Source organism: Candida orthopsilosis, assembly GCF_000315875.1.
Source record: "Candida orthopsilosis Co 90-125, chromosome 2 draft sequence".
NCBI lineage: Eukaryota > Fungi > Ascomycota > Pichiomycetes > Serinales > Debaryomycetaceae > Lodderomyces > Lodderomyces orthopsilosis.
The window spans coordinates 742,366-758,287 of NC_018295.1; the positions used below are offsets into that span (position 1 = coordinate 742,366).

A 15,922-nucleotide genomic window follows, 5' to 3' on the forward strand; every position below is an offset into this window, starting at 1 on the left:
ATTTTAATATAAATAGCAAGGTAAATATCCTTTGATCAAATGAGCTATTGTTTATCATTAGAGAGATAAAGAGCAATTACAATGTCAGATTTAAAGAAGGTAGAATCAAGCAGCGTTTCAATTAAATCAACCACGTCGACCATTTCATTCACTGGTTCAATAAGGCTGAAATTAGATGTGTTGAAAGAGAAGATACATAGATCAAATGAGCAAAGGAAGCAAAACAGGATGGAGCAGACTAGTATGAGGACAATTACTGAGTATTTGGCTTTGAAGTGATTTGGTTTGATGCAAATTGATAAAATAGATAATGTGGTTTTTTGCAGCTAATCAGTTACACGCGTTGTTTCGTTACACTTTGCTGTTGCTGCATAACACAGTCTATCAATTAGCCAACTTAGAAGCACCCCTTTCAGTTGGAAAGTGACCATTCAATTCACGAAACATTCAAGTTGGTCTTATATGACATATAACTCAAGTACCTTAAGTACCATTGAGAGTTTTGTTAAATACTTTGCTGAAATTCTAGAAAATGCACCTGCTTTCACTCAATGTGCTTCTAGCCAATTTAGTTCTATTAATACAAGCAACTTGTTTTAATATTGTACTGTAAAATCTCACTAGTTTCGTTCGTATAAGAGGAATTCATTACAAGCATTAGTATGATAAATGAGGGTTTGTCTACTTTCAGTGCTCAACGACATTGAGAGAAAACGCGACAGTACAATTGATCTTTACACGACCATACCAAAAATAAAAATAAAGTATCCAGTGACGTGTATTATATGACAAGAATATTTTTTGTAACATTAGTTTCTAATTATAGAAGTATAATGAAAAAACCGTGGAGAAATCTAATATTATCAAGAAAATAGACCCGACGTCGGTTGCAGTTAAACCAGCCTCCTTTAATAAAATGTGTCCAGAATATAGTAAAGGTCATGAGTGTGCGTATGAAGCGGACATATGCAATCTAGCCTTCCTCTATATTTAGCTCCGTGCTTTTCTTCGTGTCTTTTTTATTTTTTTATTGATTTATGAAATTGGTGAAAAGAGGCTTAAACTAGAATCCTTAAATTTTTATTCATAAGATGTAACACTAGACCAAGTGAGGGGAGACGTCTAATAAACCTGAAGTTCATTGTAGGTAGAATGGACCATTTGGTATACGACTTAGGTATCTTTGGTCTTAGTCTATATTTTGATAGCTTCCTCACTAACTTATAAATGGGGTTTTTATTTGAATTTGTTACAAGGCTGAGTTTTGTAATTTTGTGTCATATATATGATGATTTAGTCTATTACGTAATTTATTATTAACCTTTTTTTTCCTTTCTGAAATTCTCATCAAAACAAAACAGATCATAATATATAAAACTATCTTATTATTCCAATTACCTACTTTTAGACTGCTCTGAACAGCTAGATAACTTATAGAAACTTATTATCTGAGAAAATGGTATGTACAATGGTATCTCACGAATTAGCTGGTTATTAGGTTTGCTTCAATCGGGGGTGTTTGTGACAATTATACGACTTGAAATGAGGGACGTGTTCAAACCCATTTGAGGATAGATAAGAAGTCAATGGCTATGATGTGTGTCGATTTAAGTGATTCACGACAATTCATACACTTACACTTAACGCACATTATACAACTTTCTCAAAGGCAGCAGTATCCCTTGTCTATCACCCCATTCCAAGCAATCCCAGCTACTTTCAAACTCTTATAGGCTTTTGTACTAACAATTACTCCCTAGTCCAATTACTATCAACAAGGTCCACCACAAGGGGGTTACTATCAACAAGGTCCACCACCACCACAAGGATACTATCAACAACAACAACCGATGTATGTTCAACAACAACCACAACGAGGAGGTGGTGGATGTTGTTCATCATTCTGTGGATGTTGTGCTGCTATAATTTGTTGTTGTTGTGCTGAAGAATGTTTGGACATGTTGTGTATGTAAGCACATCCGTTTTTGGGTATAAATTTTGTATAAATAAGGGAACATAAGAAGAATTGAAAAAGGAATCTTGAACAGGTTGCATATTCTACAATGTAGTAAAAGCTATGTAACAATGGAATTACAATCACACCTAAATACTGTTTCCTCTTTCTCTAACGAGCAGTGAAACCACCCGAAGCAAAGATATTTTGTCCAGTAATCCAAGTCCCTTCAGTAACCAAAAACCGAATAATAGGAACAATGTCACCAGTTTGAGTCAATTTACCATGTAACCCAACAGTCTTGAAAAATTCAACACTTTCCTTTTGTTCGGAATTGATCAAAAATGGAGTTTCCATTGGTCCAGGGCTAACACAATTTGAAGTAATACCTCTTGAATGCAACTCCTTTGATGCTGCTTTAGAATAGAATTCAACTCCAGCTTTGGTACCTTGATAGCCCCCATAGTATTCTGTATATGCAGCTAATAGTGAAGTGGTTAGTGATACAATTCTACCATTATCATTCAAATTCAAACCAGCTTCTTTAATAAAGAAAAAGGCAACTTTATTATTCTTCAAATCCAAGGAATCAAATTCTTCTTCTGTGAATTCAGTCAATGGTTTCTTAATAACTTGTCCAACATTGTTAATAGCAATATCAATACCCTTGGGGAACGCGGTTTTGGCAGCCTTGAATAAATTGGTTAAATCTTGAGCAGTTTTTAAATCTCCCTGGTGAATCTCAACTTTAATGTCACTATATTGTTTAGTCAATTCAGCTTGGAATTTCTTAGCTTCTTCTGGGTTGGATCTATAGTGTAAGAACAAGTTGGTACCTAGTTTTGCCAATTCTTTGGCGGTTTCGGCACCCAAGTTCTTGGTGCCACCGGTAATAATTGCAGTTTGACCTTTGATTTGATGTTGTGGAGCTAATGAGACAGACATTATTGAGTAATAATTTTGCTATTTGCTATTTGTCTTCTTAGTCGTTGGTTATATTGAGTAAAACTTGGAAAGAATGGACAATTTACCTGTATTTATATTATTTCTTTAATTGCACCCAAGTCCTCATTGTATTATTGTATAAAAACTGTGGCATTGTAAGTGAATAATGTCATTGACAATTCTCCACATTTGTGCTGTTAAGGGAGGTGTTCCATTACATAGTTAAATAGCAACTGGTGCTATATCATTTGGTTTTTGTGTTATGTACAAAGTATCAAAGTTAGCGCAATTGTGCATACAATGCAAAGACAAACTGGAATTTTAATCTCACTAACAAATCAGGAGTTAACAACTACAATCAATCGGAGTTAACTTACTATACCAATTTCAAAATGCTCCAACCATCCATTTTAGACAAACAAAGCCAAGAAAAGAAGTACCAAAATACATCGTCTATTTGTCATTGTTATACTACTCCTATATAATTAAGTCTCTTATGACCACAATATCCCCCTATTTAAATACATAAGTACAACTTCATGAAATAACCGAAATAGTCAATGGCCAAACCCAAATTCGGCCATATCAAAACGGAACTTCACTTGATCCACACCTAACTAACACCAGCTTCAACACCAGCACCACAGCATAGCACAACCAATATACTGCCCATTAGATTGCGGTCACTTGCAGGCATATTTGACGGTCCCGTACAACAACCAAAACATCCACCACAAAATAGGTCTTGACAACATATATTGCATTCATTACGTTTGGGTCTATTTTCGGGGTAGTTCAGTACTATATCTGATTCTTGATCGGATACAGAAGAAGCTGAAGTTCTTGGTGGTGTATTTGGTCTGTTCGTATATGCTGGGAGTTGTTCTTGTTCTTCTCGTTCTCTGTTTGTTCCAGTGTCTTGTTGGCTGTACTTTGGCGGTTCTTTAGATGAATATTCCAGTGTTGTCATTATACAACCGGGTGAAAAGAGATAAGTTATCCTCTTTTGAAGAAGAAAACTTTATTTGTAAAAGGTTTTCTGTTTATTTTCTCGTGTTTCAATCTGAAAAGAGATTTCACATGATGTCATACAAAATCAGCATAGTGAGGCTGAGACTAAACAACGAAATACATCTTTACACCATCGTTTCTATTTATACATCTCGTACTTACTTTCTTTTTTGAGAAGTTGAATTCTTTGGCAATTCTTTAACATAAGGAATAAATTCAGGTTCACCAGGAATATATCTTCTTAATACTTCAGGAACAACCAACCCATCTTCACGTTGATAATTTTCCAAAATACAACAAACTGTTCTTTCAGTTGCACTTAAAGTTGAATTAAGACAATGAACATATTTCTTTTCTGTTTGGTTTTGTTGTTTAATACCACATCTGATTTCCAAATTTCTTGATTGATAATCAGTACAATTGGAACATGAAACTAATTCCTTATATTCTTTTTGGAATGGGAACCATGCTTCTAAATCGTATTTTTTAGCAGCAGCGTTGTTTAATTCTCCTGAAACAATACCAACAACTCTATATGGTAAACCCAAAGATTGATAAAATTCCTCTGATGCACCAATCATTCTATCAAATTCTTCCCAAGACTTTTCAGGTTCAGTTAATACAAATTGCTCAATTTTTTCAAATGCATGAACACGGAAAATACCCCATGCATCTTTACCATGTGATCCAGCTTCTCTTCTGAAACATGATGAATAACCAGCATATCTAATAGGTAATTGTTCTTGAGGTTTTTCAAACCATTCTCCGGCATGATAGGCACTAATTGGTTGTTCAGAAGTGGCAATAAGATATTTTTCATCTTCTCCATCAATAACTTTATAAAGTTCTTCATCGAATTGGGATAATTGGGCGGTTTTGGCCATAACTTCCTTATTCATCATTACTGGTGCTTGTAATGGAACATAACCCTTTTTGGACAAGAATGAAAGACCGTAGTTGATCAATGCTTGGTTGAGGAAGACACCATAGTTTCTTAAAAAGTACCCTCTATGTCCAACAATTCTAACTCCTCTTTCTGGATCATATCCATCTAAACGTAACAATACTTCATGGTGAGATAAATTAGCTGGTGCATTAGATCCAGCAGCAACTTGTGCTGGTTCCTTATATCCTTCAGGCACCCAAGTCTTGATTAATTCATTGTTGGCTTCATCCATTGAATCAACAACTGATTCATGAACTAAATTTCCCACCTGATTAACTTTATTTCTCAATTCTTTATCAGTATTAGCTTCACGCTCTATAAGTTGTTTCTTTTCTTCAGTCAATTGATCTTTCTCCTTAAGTAACTCAGCTGGATCTTCCTTAGCTTTGAATTTTTGACCAATTTGTTTTTGAACTGCGTTTAATTTCTTATTTTGCTCATCTAAATCAAATCTAATTTTGACCCAATCCTTGTAGTCACTAATAATTTCATCAACTAATTCTACAGATGCACCTCTTTTCTTTTGTGAGGTCTTGATCTTTTCTGGATCTCCTCCTTTTTCAACAATGAATGCGTTAATGTCCAACATAATGGGGCTCCGAGTTCTACTTGCAATGTATGTATCACTGAATCTTTTACTTGAAAAAATTTTTTTGGGTCAAAAGTGGTTCAAGGTGTGCATATAAACTACAGACACAAGTTGATACTTGGAACCATCAATCCATTGCTATTGAAAGAAGCATTCTACTCCACCAGCTGATATACCCAGTGAAAACTGATAGAGCAAACCCATCGTCTGGCATAATTTACCCCACAATGATATGCAATCACTCTTGCTAGAACAAAAACTAGGCAACATAAGTCCATTAAAGTTTGCCACCATAATCACAGACAATTATTATTCATCTCAACTTTATCAAACAGCAAAATATGACGTCTTTTCCTCCAACTGTCATAGAAATGCCCTGGTTAATAGCCTTGCATTAGAGTCCGTAGACTATCGATTTTTATTAAGTGGATCAGGAGATTCATCAATAAAACTTTGGGATTTACATCAACAAGAGAAAGTTCGTCAAGAGAATGAAGTTGACGCTAAATTAAACAAGGTCCATCATCCTTCTAAATTTGACACTTTTGACTATGATAATCCGGTAACTACTTTTGCCAATGTTGCAATTATGCCAGCTCGAGAATTTCATAAATTTGGAATATCTGCACTTCAATGGTGGCCATTTGATACAGGGTTATTTGTATCAGCATCATTTGATCATACTGTGAAAGTATGGGACACTAATGAATTGGTTCCAGTGTACTCATTCAATTTAAACAATCGAGTTTATTCCATTGATGTATGTGGAGAAACTTCATTGATTGCAACTGCTAGTGATCAACCATTCATTAGACTATTGGATATGCGATCAACTTCAAGTGCACACACATTGAGAGGACACAAGGGCAAGACACTCAGTGTTAAATGGCATCCCATTAATGAAAACTTGTTGGCATCTGGAGGGTATGACGGAGAAGTACGAATATGGGATATAAGAAGAAGTAAAAATTTATTATGTCGATTGGATATGCTTGCTACAAATACATGGAAATCTTCATCTGGACCGGAAGCCAACCTCACACAACAATCAGTTAAAGCACATCTGGGACCAGTTAATGGTTTGGTGTGGGATGAATCGGGGACCTCTTTGTTCACAGCAGGTAATGATGATAAGATTAGAGTTTGGGATATGGTTAGTACGCCTTATCCACCAGTTAACAAATTGATCAATTTTGGGCCATTAACAAGAAACAAATATCCCCAAACAACTCCCATTTTGTTGAACCCCAATGGAGAAACCGAATTACAGTATCTTCTCTTCCCTTCTGAGAGTGGTGAAGTATTGATATTTAGGACAATTGATGGTAAATTAGTCAATCGTTTGATACGAAGAGGTACTAAAAATGTTGGAAGAACTTGTTCAATGTGTAATGGTGGACCTTTTACAGCTACGTATTATTGTGGAACTATTGATGGTGAGATTTTGTGTTGGAAACCATTTTGGGATATAGTAGACCCAGGAGAAATTGTTGATTTTGGGGAGGAGAATGACGGAGGTGGTGATTTGGATGTAGATGAGATATTGTTAAAGAAACATACATTGGCTTTAAAGGCACAAGAGTTGAAGAAATCAATGGAGTATTAGTGTGTGGAGCTAGTGGACCCTGAATATATGTATAAAGTAGAGTATTGTGATTTTGCATTATCAAAAATGTATATCAGTTTCCGGGGATTAAACGAAAAGATAAGAATAAAGCACAACCAATCTCGATTAGAGTATGGAGTAAGCCTAGCTTTTAGGTGGTTAAATCCTTAAATACATTCTCTTCCGATTGCAAGTAACTAGCCATCTGTTTCTATTAATAGAAGCTGAAGATTTTTTGGTTCTCTTCCATAATATTACAAGCGTTTGTATTTTCACTGTGGAAAGAGTTGCATTTGACTGTTTTTGAAAATCCACGTTATTAAAATGTATAGGAACATCCAAAATATGTAGCTCAAAATGAGGCTACACGTCGTCCATGACCTCACCTTAATATACCAACCAATTATGATACTTGCTTTGCCACCTTGTTTTACAAATAACATAAAACATCAGCTTTCTGAAAATATTGAATGTAAGTATAATAAACCACAACACGTACCTTTTCATCTACAACTTAACTTAGACTAGTGTCGGGACTCGTGGTCATATAGGCCGAGACTACGAGACCTGAAAGACTGAATAAATCGTACCTCTTTAAAACAGTGAATGAATAGAGTGTGTAACACGTAGCCCCAACTCCTCTATCATTCTTCATTCATTCACATAATTTATGTACTTATCTTCGTGTTCGTGTGTAGCACAATTTTTGTTGTTGGCTGCAAAAAATATTGTTCTCTATTGTGCGCGCACAAAGACTACATAACAAACATTGGAAGACTATATCACAGCATGAAAGCTTACAGGTGGATCAAGCAATTAATGGGTATGATGCGAATGTGTCCATTACAGAAGATCCTGCTTCTGATGATGATACAGAAGCTGGAGTTGTCATTGATCATGGTGTTGTCAAAGAGAAGATTCAAGTTTGCCAACGAGCTCCACGGGAGAATAGAAACAGAGACAGAAGTTAAAGAACTAAAGGATTTGGTTTTGAATGCTTTTGAACCAACGGAAGCTGTAAAAGTTGAGCATAAAAAAAACCCAAGTTTGCCTTCATGAGGAAAGTGTTGAGGAAATTATATTTGAGGAAGTAAGACAAGTTAAAAGGCACAGAGGGGTTAGAGAGAATATTAAAGCCATCAGAGCGAACTGGAGAGTTAGAAGACGAGGCCGAGTTAAAATGGTGCAAGTTATGTATTATATTGGATAATCCAGAGCTCGAAGCTAATGAAGAGCGTCCCGAAATACTTCAACGCATGAACCGGCCCAAGTCAGCTTGAAGACTGCTTGACACAGACTACAATGACATAAGTGGAAGGCGAAGTGAGCGAAAGTAATATTGGATCATAAACTGTGTTGAGACAAAATATAGCAGCTAGATCTTTTAATTATTCATGGAAGAAAGAAGAAACCAGATCATGGGTGTCAAAACGACAATTCTTCATAGAGCACGCTGCTCTCGGAGCCGCGTCGAGGAATCCTTCCTATGTGATCTTGGTAGTTTTGAACATCATTTTGTGATAATTGATAACAGAAGCAACACAAATTTTTAATGAAAATACTTCAAAAAGCTTATTCGTTTTTTAAAGGAAGTGTCCTGGCCAAAAGGAATCTATTTGGATAAGTGTTAACACTTCTGCCATTGAGAGTCAAATACTTCAAGTGAACTTAATTCATTTCTGTTACAATTACGAAAAACTGGGACCCAATTGGAAGTCGCTGTTTTGTTCCAAGTTGTGCAATGGGAGCTAGTCTGGCCAGCTAGGGCCAGGAGCGAATGAGGGATTATTGCAGTTGGCAGGAGATGGGGAAGAGTTGGAGGTTGTTGTGGAGGATGTTGTGTAGAAACATCAGTCGTTAAAGTCAATGAAGGTGGTTCAGTGTGTGTAAATAAATATGGTTCAGTATGTGAAGATGGTACAGTGTTGGAAGCTCCTTTGATGCCCATTCCTAAAGGATGATTTTGACTTTGTTCCAAATTACTATTACTTTTTTCATGTTTTTTATGATTTGTACTACATTCCTAAGGAAATTGGATGCTCAAACCACAGTATGATAGATGGTCTCTTACCAACTTTGTATTTGCTGATTGTGATAGCAAATGTAGATAAGCAAAGTATTGTCGCGAAGTAAAACCACTTATGTTGAATGTCAAATATTTGGCTAGACCCAAAACATCATGGTGTTGGATTGAGATGAAAACCCGATTACAAATTGCGAAGATTTGGCTGGAATGGCTAAATTACAGTCGTAGAACAGTAAATAGATGATGGGAATTAATGTAACTGATATGTTTTTATTTATATGCAGTATCCGTATATTTAGTTCGTTTATTGTTTATATGTAGGACTCAAATTGTAATGAAAAAACCAAAATCCACACCCAAACAAACAAACACACAACAAGAGAGACAAACAAGCAGGGTGTTAACAGTGGCCCAATTGAGATCTATACATTTAAATCACTCATATACATCACATGCACTCACCATTACAACTCATTTGGTAGAAATACTAAACCTCTGTATCAATATTATACTCTCCATCACCACATTTTAACGTGATACATCTTAACAAAGTTTTGTCTTTCATTTTTACAACTAACAACTACATTGCACAACTATGGTTAAATTAAAACTTCAGATACTTTTAATTCCAGAAGAATGTTCTTCCCTACCAACGGCAAGGATAGACTCTCTAATAGCCAAAAAATTTTTACACTTGATTGATCCTACAAAACAGATTGGTGAATTACTTGACGCTATTGTTGCACAGTATCAAAGACTTTATCCAGATGAAGCTGTTATAAACATCGTTAAGTGTCAAGATAAAAACCAGTGTGATTTGGATAAAGATTACGAAGTGAATGATGTATTTGAACTGAATGATGAAGTTAGAGTTATCGTTGATAACTTGTTTATCAATGAGAAGTTGAACTATGAATACCCAATTACATCAAAACGATCACGAGAAGAGATGGAAACTTTGATTTCTGCTGAAAATTCAGCAACACCGACTAGAAACTACCTACAACCTGTGTCATCACCAGTATCATTAGCTCCACCACAAACATCATCACTGACCAAAATCCCCAAAAAGAAAATGAATGAAAGTCCTGGTGCCAAAGCACGTCAAAGAATCACTTCAGGGATGTTGGTGAAGCCTCAGACTGCAGGTAGTCCTTCTGCCAACAATTCCGATTACGATGATTTTTCCGCTCCTGATCTCAATTCAATGGAAGTTTCATCTGACGAGTTGGAAGACGGTGTACCAATAAGCATAGTGAAGGACAATACACCAAGATTAAACAAAGCTGACATATTAAATATTTATAAAAAACAAACAGGGAAAAAGCCAGTTTCCAAAGCTGACTCAATTATGAAGTCGCTACAAATAAATACCGTAGAAGGACATCCATATCTTCTGGATAGTGGACTTGATTCAAGACCAAACAAGCAGGACTCAAATAAAGGTGGCAGAAATTCAAACCCTTTACCAGCGACATCAACCCCGGCATTCACCAAAAAAACGACTCAATCACGTCAACCGAGAAAATCTACTCAATCGAATTCGCCACCTGCTGGAACAAAAGTCACTCTTTCATATAAAAAGAAGGCAGATCCAGCACTAGCGCCAACTCAGCCCGAGAAAGAAACTGTGAGAAGAGGTGGGCCGTCAAAAGCTAAGAAAATGTTAACAGAATTGGACTCCACCTCTCAAGATACAAAAGTTGCGGATACATCGCTAACTGACAAGACCAGCAGTGGCCATTTAAAGAAAGATGTATCAAATTTGGATTCCACTGTCATTCCAGCTGCTCTTCGGGGCCCCATTGACAGAGTTTATGAAGAAAGAAGAACCATGAATATTCTCGATAGCATCAGTTTCAATTTGGATCACTTGAATGATCAAATAATTAGATACAAATCAGGACCCAATGGAGAGTTTAAACCCGTACCCAAGCATTTCGCAGTTAGTGCTTATTCATGTGAACCAGTGTATACTGATCCAGTGGTGGATTTCCGTATTGATCTTTCTGGAGAACTGAATTATCGTGGACCACTTCCATATAAGGTCCAGAGTAAAGTTGAATTTGATAGGGAAAATAATATTGCAAATCCAAGAGCTTTTAGACAGAATATATTCAATGGTCATGGAATGGACGATGCGAAATATGAAGTGGCTGAAGTGATTAAAATTTCCAATAGTCCTGCTGAACATCATGATGATGATGATGATGATGACTCCATGATGATTCAACAAGAAGGAGAGCATATAAGGGCACCAAAGCATAGAACTCCACCAAAAACACAAATAACAACATCCCCCAACGCGTCCAATGCCTCCAATGCCTCCTTGACTAGACAAAACACTCAAGGTACATTACTCAAAGAACCAAGAGCAATGACTAATAACAGTATTCCAGATGGGGGTACAATTAGAAGACCATTTAGAGAAACCAAGCTGAAAAAGATGAATTCCACGGAATCTGGTGCTAAAGATGAAAATCCAGACCTGGATCACCATAGTCAACAACAATCAGCGTTAGGATTCAGTGCATTTCATACTAATCTGAAAAAGCCTACTGAGGGGGCCTTAAGTAATCTGTTTTTCAATGAACCCAAGTCTGACACTGAAAATAATCCCAATGGTGGTACACGAACGGATTCACCTTTTGACTCAGCTAATTCATTGGCACTGAAACGAGCTGATAAGTCTGCATTTAGAGCTGGTGATTCATTCGCTAGAGGAGAAGGAGGAGAAGGAGGAGGTACTGTTGCTGATCAACATCAAAATGGTAAAACTACACCTAAATTGGATGAAAATGGAGCTAGTGAATCAGATCAAGTGAATCATGATAATGCAGTCTTGACTACGTCGCTGAAGCTTCCTTTGCGTGATACTCCTCCATCTTCGGAAAGTCCTCAACAAAAAACTGGACCCCGAAGTCTACAGTTGTATGCTCAACAGGTAGAAGAACAAGGATCATCGTCAGGATCAAGTGATATTGAATCAGTTATTGGTGATATTGAAGAAGAACAAGTTGAGGGGAAAACCACGCAAATGAGATTAGTTGCATCAGAACCAGAAAAACGAAATGTTTTCCTTAGTGTTGAGAATAAGAGTAATAACAATAATACTAAAAATAACTCAAAGTTTCTGACGATACGATTATTGACATCTATTGCTAGTCAAAGAATTAGGGGACCTTTGGGAAATAAAGATGCAGATCAAGTTGCCACAAGTAATAACAAGTTTTCAAATGGAGAAGAACCAACTCAAGCTGATCTGCAAAATCATGAAACACAAGTAAATGAAAGCATCAATGCAGGTCCACTGGCAGATGCAGGTGGAGCTATATCATCCACTGGTGCACCTTATGCCACTCCCGCTAAGAAACCTGCATTACCCACCTTGTCTGAATTAGGAAGTCGTGGACTACCCGAAGTCAGAGAAATCGATGATTTGAGATTATACAAGGGAGATAAACATGGTTCCAATGAAGGTGATATGAATACCGATGATGATGACGTCGAATCTGTTGTTGGTGATGGTAGTGACAGTGATCTGTCATCATCAGGAAGTGGTAGTAGTGATGAAAATGATGATGAAGATGGCGGTTCTGGATCTGGTAATAAGTTGTTTTTGTCGAGTACAACTATTGGTGATAAGAATTACAAAAAGAGAGTGAGAGCTAAGAAGAATTTATTTTCTAGATAATAGAGGAAGGAGCTCTAGAAGGGATATGCAGCGTTGTCATTTGCATTGTTGTTTTGTGTTATTTTCATTGTTATACATAAAGTGTTGTTTCAAACTATTCTATATTGTATTAACTAACAAAGAAGAAATTTAAATAACTGAAATGTAGAAATTCCCCCTTTTAAGCCACTTCTTTTTTGCCATATATATTTCTACCCAATATGTTCATAGTCCAATTCTGGTACGTTACTTCAGGTGGTAATGTTTTAGTCATTACCGAAATTAATTGTTTATAAATTTCTCTAATGAATGATTTTGCAACTGTTGGTTGTTCAATTAACAATGCCGCCATATAACTTTCAAAGAAATCACCTAGAAACTCTTCTTCATATATGCGAACTTCATCAACATCTTTACCCCGTGGAAGAACTCCCGTAGTTGTATAAGGAATCCATTCATCAGCAATTCTGGTATTGATTATGGGGTCGTTTAATCCTTGGTATAAGTTGTAACATTTGGTTAATTTCGACATCAAGGTGTTTGTGGCAAGAATCATCTTGAGTAAGTTGTAAGTCTGGGAGCTTACATTGGGGTTAAGTATGGAGTCCTCTTCTGTAGTGACCCCTCCTTTACTATTGTTACGACATAAATCAAATATAAGTCTTGAAGTCTCCTGAGCCAAAAAGAAATCACCCAATCCATCAAGAAATGAAATTTCTTTACGAATTAACCCATATTCTCCAAATGATAAATCATAGTTATGTGACTGCATGGTTTGGGCAAACCTGTGACGTGGATCTAATAATAATCGATAAAATTCTTTATGCATCAATGCCTTAACTAATAAATTCCGATTATGCAATTTAGGTAGTGGTGGTAAATAGATTCTCTGATTATACGCGGGTGATATAGTAACAAATCTAGTGGAGCTGGTACTACCAAACAACAAATCTTCTTGAATCTCCACCGTATTGATGTAATTTTCAAATGTTGCCAATGTAAAATTATCTCGTTCATCACGTATAATTCGAATATTATCTGGATCAATTCGATTCTTTCTTGCATTTAGATACATCTTGATAACGTCATCTAAACATTCATGTACTTCTTCTTCCCTATAAGTTTGTAACATGTATCCAAATACAATAAATAACCAATTGCGTAATCCAAACTGATGATCACAAATACACCAATTTGTCTCTTTTTTTTGCAAAATGGTACTATTTGAAGTGAGATAGTTTTTAAACTGTAAGTGGACCCCTGATTTTTCATCATTGACTTCCCGTTTTAAAAAAGTCGACAAATCAAAAACAATTTCTTTAATTAGTGAACCACCACCTATTCGGAATAATTGCTTGAAACGTCGGTATGCTGAGACTCTAATGAAGTCACCACCTAAATTGTAGAAATGGTATTTCATGTGTCTATCTGAATGAAGCAAAGCGTTTAATGGACTAGGGATAAGTATCGAATGCTTTGATTGTGCCTGATGGTGGTGTGAAGTGGTGTGTAGGTAATGACGATGATCTGATGGAGCAGCGGTGGTTTTCCCCATGTTGTCTCCAGCTACATCTAGTTTAGTACTATCTATTGCTTTACCTCTGTTTCCTTTCATTGTGGACGTAGGTATAGGTATTGGTCGGAGTCTAGCGGTTAACATGTGGGGGTAAGCGTGAAAGCAACAATAGTATTAGTATAAAAACACTGTAAGTATTTATAATGTGTTTTGCGTAGTAAATGGCCTATGAGTAATAAGAAGATAAGTTTGGGTAAAGGTGAGTTGTGATGGATAATAACGTTTGGTTTATGTTTTGTTGTTGTTTTCTTGCATTACAACCCCTCGTGGGGTTCTTTCTGTATTTTGCTGTAAGTTACACAAAACCCGCAATATGTAAACATTGGTCATTCTGTCAAAAAGATAAGAAACACAACACACGTTGAACAAGCAGTACTTATTAGTTCGGCCAATTCGATAAAACACAAGCAACGTTACTGGGGCGATCTCACTATTAAGAGTATAAGGTTATATTTATTGATTCTTATAACCTGGGGTTATCTTTTTACACTTCTGTCACACGATTATATAATAGATAAGATAACAAAGAGGTGTGTACAATGCCAACTAAAGAATCTCACATCACCTCTATGAAACTTTTCTGGGAAAAGGATATACAATGAAATGGGTCACTAAGCAACTCTAATGAAAAGTGTAAAGGCGGGAAATTTCATTATGAGTGGCGGATAGTTAACATCTGACATCGTGACGTATGACTCTTTTTTGTTCTTTTAAAAAAATCATATAAACGAAATTACAAAAATCTCTGCATTACAGATCTCAATTTCAAGAAGATGAATAACGAAAAATGAACAATCTTGAACTCTTCCGAATAGAGGTTGAATATACCTTTTTGCTTATGTTACTGCCTGTCTGAACAAGATGATAGAAAAGAAAAAAGGGTTTCTAACCTTTCAAGAGGTTTCTATGAATACCAAACCCTTAATTCAGATGACATATTTCAAAGGACAGAACCATTTGCCATATTTCTGTAAATTGGAATAACATAATATAGCATAATATCCTGCAGCCAATGTTTTTTGTTGGCTTCTTTCTCAATTTTAAAGTTAACTCAAATTTTTGTATGAATTTTGCAACCAATAACAAAAAAAGAAAGCAAAAAAATAAATTATAAAAACACACAACGTTGTTGTCATCTAACTACTCCTCTACTCATTTCTTAAAAGAGTAAGAACCAGGCTTTTATCGTATACAATGGATGAATTTTAGTTTATAGTCTCGTTTTGATGGTGCTAGTTCGTATTGGAAAATTAATTTGTCAAATGATTGATGTATAATGTCCAACAATTTCAAACAAGATAACCATAACAGACTAAAAGGTAAGAAAGAAATATAAATATAATTGCTACCTTGTCCTCATTACAATAAGTTTTTCAAAAGCAGCCATTTATACAATGCTTACTGTCAAAAAGTGATACCTCTATAATAATATCACACTTCTTAACTCTGTGTCACATGCCAAAAATTAAGCACGTTTGGAAAACCAAGCCGCCTCCAGATCCAACAAGAAGCCTGCGTGGCGAAATGGTTATCGCTTTTGACTTCTAATCAAAGGATTCCGGGTTCGAATCCCGGCGTGGGTTCTCTTTCCTTTTA

At 36.1% G+C, this 15,922-nt stretch overlaps 8 protein-coding genes and 1 non-coding gene across 9 annotated transcripts; 5 read left to right on the forward strand and 4 right to left on the reverse strand. All coding sequences in view use genetic code 12, as the record gives it.

Moving 5' to 3' along the window:
* Positions 1-81: 81 nt before the first annotated feature.
* CORT_0B03430 (hypothetical protein) lies at positions 82-279 on the forward strand (the record flags this gene model as incomplete). The annotated part of the gene is made up of 1 exon (XM_003867440.1): positions 82-279. The coding sequence occupies one exon, from the start codon at positions 82-84 to the stop codon at positions 277-279; it is 198 nt and encodes a 65-aa protein (XP_003867488.1).
* A 1,177-nt stretch (positions 280-1,456) lies between these two features.
* CORT_0B03435 (hypothetical protein) lies at positions 1,457-1,973 on the forward strand (the record flags this gene model as incomplete). The annotated part of the gene is made up of 2 exons (XM_003867441.1): positions 1,457-1,459; positions 1,761-1,973. 2 exons carry the CDS (start codon positions 1,457-1,459, stop codon positions 1,971-1,973), a joined length of 216 nt encoding a protein of 71 aa, XP_003867489.1.
* A 152-nt stretch (positions 1,974-2,125) lies between these two features.
* On the reverse strand, positions 2,126-2,899 carry CORT_0B03440 (Adh4 protein; the record flags this gene model as incomplete). Its single annotated transcript, XM_003867442.1, has 1 exon — positions 2,126-2,899. One exon carries the CDS (start codon positions 2,897-2,899, stop codon positions 2,126-2,128), a length of 774 nt encoding a protein of 257 aa, XP_003867490.1.
* Positions 2,900-3,512: 613 nt separating this feature from the next.
* Positions 3,513-3,869, reverse strand: CORT_0B03450 (hypothetical protein; the record flags this gene model as incomplete). The annotated part of the gene is made up of 1 exon (XM_003867443.1): positions 3,513-3,869. One exon carries the CDS (start codon positions 3,867-3,869, stop codon positions 3,513-3,515), a length of 357 nt encoding a protein of 118 aa, XP_003867491.1.
* Positions 3,870-4,068: 199 nt separating this feature from the next.
* On the reverse strand, positions 4,069-5,445 carry CORT_0B03460 (Ses1 seryl-tRNA synthetase; the record flags this gene model as incomplete). The annotated part of the gene is made up of 1 exon (XM_003867444.1): positions 4,069-5,445. One exon carries the CDS (start codon positions 5,443-5,445, stop codon positions 4,069-4,071), a length of 1,377 nt encoding a protein of 458 aa, XP_003867492.1.
* Positions 5,446-5,677: 232 nt separating this feature from the next.
* CORT_0B03470 (hypothetical protein) lies at positions 5,678-7,051 on the forward strand (the record flags this gene model as incomplete). Its single annotated transcript, XM_003867445.1, has 1 exon — positions 5,678-7,051. One exon carries the CDS (start codon positions 5,678-5,680, stop codon positions 7,049-7,051), a length of 1,374 nt encoding a protein of 457 aa, XP_003867493.1.
* Positions 7,052-9,672: 2,621 nt separating this feature from the next.
* Positions 9,673-12,771, forward strand: CORT_0B03480 (hypothetical protein; the record flags this gene model as incomplete). Its single annotated transcript, XM_003867446.1, has 1 exon — positions 9,673-12,771. The coding sequence occupies one exon, from the start codon at positions 9,673-9,675 to the stop codon at positions 12,769-12,771; it is 3,099 nt and encodes a 1,032-aa protein (XP_003867494.1).
* A 160-nt stretch (positions 12,772-12,931) lies between these two features.
* CORT_0B03490 (hypothetical protein) lies at positions 12,932-14,410 on the reverse strand (the record flags this gene model as incomplete). The annotated part of the gene is made up of 1 exon (XM_003867447.1): positions 12,932-14,410. The coding sequence occupies one exon, from the start codon at positions 14,408-14,410 to the stop codon at positions 12,932-12,934; it is 1,479 nt and encodes a 492-aa protein (XP_003867495.1).
* A 1,426-nt stretch (positions 14,411-15,836) lies between these two features.
* CORT_0_Arg(TCT)_21 lies at positions 15,837-15,909 on the forward strand. The gene has a single exon. It is a non-coding gene (tRNA).
* Positions 15,910-15,922: the final 13 nt, after the last annotated feature.